We start from the raw sequence: 10,614 nt of genomic DNA on the forward strand, positions 1-10,614 counted from the left end.
CTTTTATATATATTTTCAGTCTTTTGTTTATTATTTCTGCATCTTCTCAATACAAATTTTTCTCCCTAGGCTTTTTTTCACTATTGCAAAAATTTCTGGCTTACTCAGTGTGTACATATATATATATGTGTCCATATATCTTCTCAGAATTCTAGTAAGTCTTTCCTGTATACTTCCTTTTAAAGAGATTCCTAACCAACACTACGGGCTTTTCTGGTGGCTCAGACAGCAAAGAACTGCCTGCAGTGCAGGAGACCTGGGTTTGATCCCTGGGTAGGGAAGATCCAGTGAACAAGTGAATAGCAATCCACTCCAGTATGTTTGTCTGAAAAATCCTATGGACAGAGGAGCCTGGTGGGCTGCAGTCCATAGGGTCACAAGGAGTTGGACATGACTGAGTGACTAGCACACACACACACATAACCAACACTACATTGTGAAGCAATTATCTTCCAATTAAAAATAAATTCAGAAAAGAGGGTTTCCTTTCACAACAGTAGTCTTCACTTGCCCACTTGTCACACTGAATAATAGGTAAGAGTAGTTTATAATCTATCCAATAATTTTCCATTAAAATTATGTACATGAGATTTTGAATATAAATTGACTCTGTGCTTCTGGCCTGATTATTTTTAATGTGAACTATTATCATAGACTGTTACCATTAATTTATATTTGGATTACTATTTCACTGATTAGTATGAATTTTTAAAAAAGAAATTTTATTTCACTGAATTTTGTCTATTCATTCATTTAATAAATATTTATCAAGCCCCTATCTAAGTATTTAGAAATGGTTTTCCATAGATATTTGTTGAATGAGTGCATAAAATATGCAGGCCATGTCCTAATAGCAGAAACATGACACATATAAGATATACAGTGTCCGTCTAATGGAACTTTCATTCAGAGGAGAGTGTGTACATTCGTAGATGTCTGTGTTTATATTTGCTGTGGGGTGTGAAGACTGATAAACAAGTAAATATTTAAAGTAATTTCAGCTGGTGATCAGATGCAGTGAATGTTTCAGCCCAGGAGATAATGAGCCTGTGTTTTCATATGTCATTTGCACTGAGCCATGGACCTTAGATAATCTTATGTGGGGACAGGGCCACCCTCAGCTGTTGTCCTGATCCACTGTTTCCCTGTTGTTTGCAGGAAGAAGACCCAAGAGCTGTCCAGCTGCTGCCCCCTGCACAGGTACGTCAGCCTGCCCCCTCCCCTGTGGCTCCCAGGGGCTCCTTCCTCCCACCAGGGCAGTCACAGGAGGGGCTGCTGCCTTTTCAGACAGAGAGAAGCTCCGGCTCAGGGGAGGAGACAGCGAGTGCTCAGGGCGGGTGGAGGTCTGGCACAGCGGCTCCTGGGGCACCGTGTGCGATGACTCCTGGAGCCTGGCAGAGGCCGAGGTGGTGTGTCAGCAGCTGGGCTGTGGCCGGGCCCTGGAAGCCGTGCGGGCCGCGACATTCGGCCCTGGAAATGGGAGCATCTGGCTGGACGAGGTGCGGTGCAGAGGCCAGGAGTCCTCCCTGTGGGACTGTGCTGTGGAGCCCTGGGGGCAGAGCGATTGCAAGCACGAGGAGGATGCTGGTGTGAGGTGCTCTGGTGAGTGAGGTGCTCTGGGTCCACCCTAGGTGAGCTGCAGCAGCACGGGGGAAGTGGGCTGGGCCAGGCGTGGTGGGGAGTTTGTGTTCAGATATCTGGGTGCTGGGCTCTGATCTAGGATGAGGGAGCTGGGAGGACGGGACACTGATGTGGAGACTGAGGGGTGATTTCAGGCTCAGGAGGGAAAAGGTTTGCCTGCGTTCTGGCCAATTCTTCTTCCCCACACTGCTGTTTTTCTCTTTAGGTGTAAGGACAATATTGCCCACGACTACAACAGGTACTGTGATCCATCCACGGGCAAGGGAGAATACTCAGATACTGGGGACCTGTCCTACGGGCTCTCTGACAGCTCAGAAGAGGAAAGAGTCTGAGGAGCCGTGGCTGTTGGGGAGCAGCCAGGGCATTACACTGGGGCAATCCCCTGCCTTGATGTCCAGGGTCAAATGTTCTCCTGCCCGGGGCCAAGCAAGTCTGGTTTCCATGTTGTAGAAAAAGGAACTCCCACCTGCCCCTGTATCTTGCTCGTCATCAGTGAGGTGAGGGTCTCAGGACTGTTTGATGCCCTGTCACCTGAAGCCCAAGGAGAGGGGATGAGCTGGGTCCTCAGAGGCTGTCTCGGCAGGGCAGCTCCCTGACAATCCCCATCTCTGCCTCGGGGCCATACTGGCCAGAGTGGAGTTGGCTTGTCTCAGGATGAGACTCAGGGGAGTCCTGAGACTGTCTGAGGCTGAGATGCCATTGTCCACAGTTCCTGAAAATGCTGACACAGGAGATTTCTCTGTGCCCAAGACTATCTCCAGCCCTTTTTCCTGTTTTCCTTAGGGACCAGAACAACCTCAAATTCTCTCCCTGGCATCTTCTCCCTGCCTGGCGTCCTCTGCCTTATCCTGGGGTCCCTTCTCTTCCTGGTCCTCATCATCCTGGTGACTCAGCTGCTCATGGAGAGCAGAGCGCAGAGGTGGGCTGCAGGGGGACGTGGGGGCCAGGGAGAGTGTGTGGAGGCAGGAGATGGGGCAGGTGTGAGGAGGGGAACCTGGGCCAGGTACTGTTGTGGTTGCAGACTCCATGTGCTCCTTGCTGAGCTCTAAGGGCTGAGTAGACAGAGGTTCTTAGGACTGGGCTGTGAACTCTCATGAGTCATGTCCTCTCCTGTGAGACCAGACAGAGTTGGCGCTGAGGTGTAATCAGGGTCAGACGAGGGGAGAAGGTGCTGACATGGTGCATGGGGTAGGAGACGATGCTGAGGCCCTGGCAGCCCCCATGTGAGCACCAGGGAGATGAAGGTGGGCTGGCTGGATCGGGGTATCTGGGGAAGCTTCTCTGATCTGCTGGGTGATCTGTCAGCCTTATCTAGCTATGAAGATGCTTTTGCTGAAGCCGTGTATGAGGAGCTCGATTACCTTCTGACACAGAAGGAAGGTCTGGGCAGCCCAGGTGAGTGTCTGTGTCTGCCCTCCTGGGATCTCTGGTTGTCACCACCCCCTGGCTGTGCACATTTTCTCAGCCTCTGCTGACCCCATGTGTGCCCCAGGCTCACAGAGACGGCTCCTCCAGAGAGGCAGGTTGGCCTCTCAGGGCCCCGTGATCTCCCAGCCTCTGTCTACACTGCAGGAGCCTGGCCTGTCCCTTCTCAGCCTTAACACAGTTCCCGTGGGTGTGGGGTGGGTCATTCTGTGTGTTGTGTGATGTGTGTCTCCACATGAGGCTTCCCGTCAGATCTCACTGACTAAACTGCTATATTACACCAGAGATGGTGAGGACAACAGTGACTACATGTCCACTCCAGGAAAGAGAGGTGGACCTGCCTCGGCTGGGCTTTGGGGAGGAGAGTTTCCCTCAGAGGAGATTTAAGGGGGATGGTTTTCCTTTGATGGACCAGAGGCATCCCTTGTGTCCAGATGGGGTTTATCCTTCTCCTTCTCTGGCTGTTCTGTGATGTCTCATGTCAGGGCTGCTCTCTCTGTGTCCAGAATCACCACAGGCACAGAATGTTTTTTAAAAATAACATCTGTAAGGCACAATTTGTCAAAGTCCTTTAGCAATGCTCAAGGGTGGAAGAGTTGCTTTGAGATATGTAGTTTCCATTAGAAAATATTAAGATATGTAAAATCATGTTTTGGCTTATGGACACATAAAAAGGAAACATGGTCTTAGAGAAAAAAGTCTTTTGAAACAAGGAGTGACTGGTGCCTCTATTCAGAAACTCAGAAACTCTGGGTCAGAAGGTATCTTAGGTATTCCCCAGAACAACCCACTTACTGTGGTTTCATACACTCCCTTGTCTGCTCTTGGAACCCCCAGATAAGAGGACTGATGTCCCTGCTGAAAATTATGATGATGTTGAAGTACCAGTGCCTGGAACTCCTCCTGCCTCTCAGGAGAGCGAGAAGGAAGTGCCCCCAGAGAAGGACGATGGGGTGAGGTCCTCTCAGACCGGTGAGTGGGGTCAGTTGATCTCCTGCAACCTTTCTATCTGGAAAGAGTGAATTTGTGCTCCTCAATGCCCAGCCTCCCTGGAGATTCAAAATATAGGTAATCTCATACATTTGGTAGCATCATCTTGACCATATGCCATATTTAATGCTGTCAGACTCCTTGCAAGGAGTGAGGAATCACTCTGCTTTTGGCATTTATGTCTCCATATTGTGACATAAACCTATCACTTTATATGATATACTTGCATGAAGATTTATAGATTACGGAATTTCCTGGTGGTCCAGAGGTTAGGATTCTGCACTTTCACTGCTAGGGCCTAGGTTAAACCCCAGTCAAGGAACTAAGATCCCGCAAGCATTGTGTCATGGCCGAAAGAGAAACTTATCGATTAATTGAGCATATTTAAAAGAGAGCTAAGTGCTGAAGAATTGATGCTTTTGAACTGTAGTGTTGGAGAAGACTCTTGAGAGACCCTTGGATGGCAAGGAGATCAACCCAGTCAATTTAAAGGAAATCAATCTTGAAAAGTCATTGGTAGGACTGAGCTGAAGTCGAAGCTCCAATACCTTGGCCAACTGATGTGATGAATTGACTCCTTAGAAAAGACCCTGATGCTGGGAAAGATTGAAGGCAGGAGGAGGAGATGACAGAGGATGAGATGGTTGGATGGCATCACCAACTCGATGGATATGAGTTTGAGCAAGCTATGGGGGTTGGTGATAGACAGGGAAGCCTGGTGTGCTGCAATCCATGGAGTCACAGATAGTCAGGCATGACTGAGTGACTGAACTGAACTGAACCAAATTCAAAGGTGGAACAAGTGTTTTAATAATATCTTTGCACTGTCGCATACATGAAGGCAAACCATTCAATATCGCAGTAATCCAGGTCTACCCGAATCAGTAATGCTGAAGAAGCTGAAGTTGCCATTCTATGAAGACCTACATGACCTTTTAGAACTATCACCTAAAAAAGATGTCCTTTTCATTATAAGGGACTGGAATGCAAAAGTAGGAAGTCAAGGGATACCTGGAGTAACAGCCAAATTTGGCCACGGAGTATAAAATGAGGCAAGGCAAAGGCTAATAGAGTTTTGCCAAGAGAATGCACTGGTCATAACAAACACCCTCTTCCAAGAACACAAGAGAAGACTCTACATGTGGACATGATCAGATGGTCAGTACCAAAATCAGATTGATTATATTCTTTGCAGCCAAAGATGGAGACGCTCTATACAGTCAGCAAAAACAAGACCGGGAGCTGACTGTTTTGCCAAATTCAGACTTAAATTGAAGAAAGTAGAGAAACCCACTAGACCATTCAGGTATGACCTAAATCAAATTCCTTGTGATTATACAGTAGAAGTGGCAAACAGATTCAGGGCATTAGGTCTGATGGGCAGAGTGCCTGATGAATCATGGATGGAGGTTCGTGGCATTGTACAGGAGGCAAGGATCAAGACCATCCCCACGAAAAACAAATGCAAAAAGGCAAAATGGCAGTCTGAGGAGGACTTACAAATATCTGAGAAAACAGGAGAAGTGAAACCAAAGGAGAAAGGAAAGATATATTCATTTGAAAGAGTTCCAAAAGAATAGCAAGGAGAGATAAGAAAGCCCTCCTCACTGATCAATGCAAAGAAACAGAGGGAAACAATGGAATGGGAAAGACTAGAGATCTTGTCAAGAAAATTACAGATACCAAGGGAATATTTCATGCAAAGATGGGTACAATAAAGGACAGAAATGTTATGGACCTAACAGAAGCAGAAGATATTAAGAAGACGTGGCAAGAATACATAGAAGAACTATACAAAAAAATCTTCATGACCCAGATAATCACAAGGGTGTGATGACTCACCTAGAGCCATTATCCTGGAATGTGAAGTCAAGTGGGTCTTAGGAAGCATCACTACAAACCAAGCTAGTGGAGGTGATGGCATACCAGTTGAGTTCTTTCAAATCCTAAAAGATGATGCTGTGGAAGTGCTGCACTCAATATGCCAGCAAATTTGGAAGACTCAGCAGTGGCCACAGGACTGGAAAAGGTCAGTTTTCATTCCACTACCAAAGAAAGGCAATGCCAAAGAATGTTCAAACTACTGCACGATTGCACTCTTCTCACACGCTAGCAAAGTAATGCTCAAAATTCTCCAAGCCAGGCTTCAACAGGACGTGAACCATGAAATTCTAGATGTTCAAGCTGGACTTAGAACAGGCAAAGAAACCAGAGATCAAATTGCCAAAATTCGCTGGATCATCGAAAAAGCAAGAGAGTTCCAGAGAAACATCCGTTTCTGCCTTATTGACTATGCCAAAGCCTTTGACTGTGTGTATCACTACAAACTGATATTTCAGTAGCTGCGAAAAAACACTCATTGTCTAGAAAAGAGTATTTCTCCATCTGAGGGCCTGTGTAGTTTCTGGGGAGGAGATATCTGTGGCTGCACCTGTGATACTATTTGTGGACATTTGGGAACAGGAGTCAAGTCAACTAAGAGCAGACTTGGGTTGTGAGTGAGGAATTCAGATTTTTCCTGTTTCCAGTCTCCCTCTTATTGTGAATTTGCATCTATCACCTGTGAAAGGAGAACAATTTTGATTCCTTTTTATGATTCTTCCCATTGCTGGGCATCTCGTTGGTATTGTGTTGCCTGGAAGCAGGTCTCTTAGAGCCCCTGAGCACAGGGCTCCTGTGATGCAGGATTTCCACATGCACTGAGGCCCAGGAGACCACATGAACTGGATCTGAGAGCACAGCTGGGATCCATCCTCACTGGAACTCATGTGAAATAGCCTGAGCCTCCCTCCCCACACCTGGGTCCCAGGGAGGCTTTGTCATAAGCACTTGCTTGACTCCTTTCCACCAGAGGGTTCTGTCCCATCCTCATGTCTCAGTTCTAATCAAACTTCTCTTTTCTATTTCAGGCTCTTGTCTGAACTTCTCCAGAGAGGCTGCTGATCCTGGGGAAGGAGAAGAGAGCCTCTGGCTGCTTCAGGGGAAGAGAGGGGATGCTGGGTATGATGATGTTGAACTCAGTGCCCTGGGAACAACCCCAGTGACTTTCTCGTGATGCTGTATTAGATATGAGATGAAGCCTGAGATATTTTAATTGCCTGTATTTCAGTAGAGTAATGGTGGCCTGTAATTGTGTCATATGAAATATTCTGAATAAATTAACTTTTTGCTGTGCTGTAAATTTAGCAAGTTCCATGCCAAATGCTTTTAGAGGATTGGCCCTCAAATGCCAGCTTCTTCAAAGGAAATGCAAGATGAGTGAGCTGACTTTCTTTCTCGCCTGTCTTAGAGGCTAATGAGGGCATGCTCACAAGTGCTCCAGGTCACTCTTATTTCGAAAAGGATGTAAACTTGGTCCATATTCACACACTCCTTCCTAACAAGATGAACTCATGGGGGTGGGTGGGAAAGCAGTTCTAAACATCACTGAGATATCACATCACCAGTTTGTAACCTGTTCTTGGACACCAGACTGGGTGTGAGCTTCAAAGTGGAAGGTTGGCTGGTGGGAGAGAATGGATACAGCTTTCCTTATCCTGCCTCAATATTCACAGGCCAATTAAAAATCTAACTGTACATAGCTACCTCTTCCCTTTCATCTCTCATTTATTCCTTTAGTGGATACAGACACATCTTTGCTCATCTCCCATGTCTATTTGATTATCCAATCCTTCTAAATCCATTCTTTCTTCTCCATCTCTTCCTACTGTTTCTTCAGGATGCTGCTATTTCTTGTCTCTCCAAGGATCTCTCCTTCGAAGTTAATAATATCAGTTCATATACATCTTCAAGTTGATGGAAGGCAAATTGGTGCTCACCCACACCCTGTATTCAGGCGGGACAAGAGGGCAAGAAAGTGGAGACCTAGGCAGAAGGGATCCAGAAGAATGGATGTAGATAGAAAAATCAGGAACAATTGGCTATTTATGTTTCAGAGATATGGATGGAGGCATCTGACATGACTGATCTCTTAGAGGAAGAATTTCAGACCAAGGGGCTTCTTTGAAAACATCTTTTTTTCAGATGTTTCAAGATTGTTTCAATATTGCTTTAATCTGGTTACTACTGAAAATGTAATTGTGATCCTGCTGTGACTCCTCAGGGTAGAGAGAGCTGTCATGAAGAAGTGGCAAAGTAAAGATTACGCTTACACAACACTACCCCCTGCACCCCCCACCCCCTGGCCAATTCCATTGTGGACATGTGGAGAAGCTGCTGAACTAATATAAAACCTGAGAGTGCTGGCCTGGTTGTGAGCTGGACCCACCCAGTTACTTGGTTGATGACTCTGGATGGTTTCTAGGGCTCCAACCTACACTCACGCTTGCACTCTTCATAGTTCTAGGCTGTGCTTGGGGTTGGGAAGATGCCCAGGGCTTCTTCCAGGGCAGCTGACATGGCTATTCACTTGGGAAGTGATGAAATAGATGACATATGGTGAAATAAGGCATACATGCCAAGAAGCTCAGTGAACTCCAAGAAAACACAGATAAACGATTAAATTCAGGAAGACAATATATGAAGAAAATAAGATTAAAAATTATTATCATCATTATTATTGTTTTTAATGTTTGGTTGCACTGGGTCTTTGTTGCTGCACATGGGCTTTCTCTAAATGCAGCAAGCAGGCACCAATCTTTGTGGACAGCAGGTTTCTCTATGCGAGGGCTTCTCTTATTGTGAACAGGTTCTAGGCACCCAGGCTTTAGGGGTTGCAGCATCGCCTCCTACTTGTGATTTGCAGGTCCTAGAACTCAGGCTCAGTAATTGTTGAGCTAGGGCTCAGTAATTGTTGAGCTAGGGTGTTACTTCACAGAATAAGTTCAGATTTTTTTTTTTAACAGAGATAGAAATCATAAAAAAAGGAAGTAAACAGGGAGTTTGCTGATAGTTTTGTGGTTAGGATTCGATGTACTTGCTGCTGTGGTCTGGATTCAATGCAGGTAGAGGAACTGAGATCCCTCAAGCTTTGCAGTGAGGCAAAGAGAATAACAGAAGGAACAAAACAGAAAAATGAACCAAACAGAAATTCAGATGCTTAAGATTCAGTTCAGTTCAGTGGTTCAGTCGTGTCTGACTCTTTGCGACCCCATGGACTGCAGCATACCAGGCTTCCCTGTCCATCACCAGCACCTAGAGCTTGCCCAAACTCATGTCCATTGAGTCGGTGATGCCATCATCCAACCGTTTCATCCCCTGTCGTCCCCTTCTCCTCCTGCCCTCAATCTTTCACAGCATTAGGGTCTTTCCTAATGAGTCAGTTTTTCGCATCAGGTTGTCAAAATATTGGAGTTTCAGCTTCAGCATCAGTCCTTCCAATGAATATTCAGGACTGACTTCCTTTAGGATGGACTGGTTGGGTCAGTTGCTTAAGACTACAATGAATGACATGCAACAAAATGAAAAATGCTACCTAGAGCGTCAACAACAGCAGAAGACCCTGTAACTTAGAAGGCAGGACCGTTGAGATTACCCAGCCAGGGGACAAAGGAAAAGAGGAATGAAAAAGTGTGAAAGAACCTGTGTGAACTATGGGGTAACATTCACAGAAACAACCTGCACATTATTGGAGCCCCAGAAGGTAAAGAGAAGGAGAAAGGGACAGAGATTGTACTTCAAAAAATAATACCAGAAAAGTCCCAAATCTGATGAGATTTAGACATCCAAGTTCACGTAGCTAATAGGTCACTCCTCAGAGTTCATTCAAAGTGACCATCCCCAAGACACATTACTTGTAATCCAGAAAAAGAGAGAATTCTATAAGCAGCAAGAGAAAAGTAAATGCTCACAAAAAAAGAAATTCCCTTAAAAATATCAGTGGACTTCTTAGTAGAAACCTGACAGTCCAGGAGAGAAAGGATGATACATTCAATCTTATGAAACAAACAAACAAACAAACAAACCTACCAACCAAGAATAATTTTCTCAGGAGGTTGTTTTCTATAAATGAAGATGATATAAAGACTTCCCCGATATAAAGTAAAAACATGAATATTCTGTTGAGGGAAATAACAGTTGAGGAAATTCCCCAACAGTAGGTTTGTCTTACAAGATTGCCGAGGGGAATTCTTCAAACTAAATGAAGGATGCTAATTTTTATATGAAAGAAGTAGAAATATGCAACAGACTGGTAAATGTAAGTGCTGAATCCAATTCAGCGTACGCTAACGCTGAAATATGGTAGTGTGCTAACCAGTTAGCTTTAGTCTAAAGAAAGTATTAAAATAGCTATAGAGAAAAATATTTTGTTAGTGGATATACAATATATAGAGAGGTAAATTGACATCAAAAACAAAATGCGTAGAAGGGGATAAAAAGGTAGAGATTTTGCATGTCATTGGAATTAACTTGTTATCAGTGTAGTATATACTGTTGTCCCTCTAAGGTGTTTTATGTGAGCCATGTGGCAACAAAAATGTAAAAACCTACGGTAGACTCACAAAATAACAAGAAGGGACTCAAAGAGCAATATTATCCAAAATTTTCAGTTCACAGTTCTAACTGTTGTGCAGAACAGTTGAGTTGTCCTGGTCTCCACATCATCTTTCAAGATCAGCC

The 10,614-nt window shown here is 45.0% G+C and overlaps 1 protein-coding gene and 1 long non-coding RNA gene across 2 annotated transcripts; both read left to right on the forward strand.

Moving 5' to 3' along the window:
• The first annotated feature begins 713 nt into the window (after positions 1-713).
• LOC120859199 lies at positions 714-2,535 on the forward strand. The gene is made up of 4 exons (XR_005720047.1): positions 714-1,200; positions 1,288-1,602; positions 1,847-1,879; positions 2,425-2,535. It is a non-coding gene; the product is annotated as an uncharacterized LOC120859199 (long non-coding RNA).
• A 386-nt stretch (positions 2,536-2,921) lies between these two features.
• Positions 2,922-7,455, forward strand: LOC120859198 (antigen WC1.1-like; the record flags this gene model as incomplete). The annotated part of the gene is made up of 3 exons (XM_040235387.1): positions 2,922-3,036; positions 3,904-4,038; positions 6,966-7,455. Coding segments are annotated over 3 exons (396 nt in total), but the record flags the coding sequence as incomplete, so codon positions are not given.
• Positions 7,456-10,614: the final 3,159 nt, after the last annotated feature.

Source organism: Oryx dammah, unplaced genomic scaffold (genome assembly GCF_014754425.2).
Source record: "Oryx dammah isolate SB20612 unplaced genomic scaffold, SCBI_Odam_1.1 HiC_scaffold_191, whole genome shotgun sequence".
NCBI classification, from domain to species: Eukaryota; Metazoa; Chordata; class Mammalia; order Artiodactyla; family Bovidae; genus Oryx; species Oryx dammah.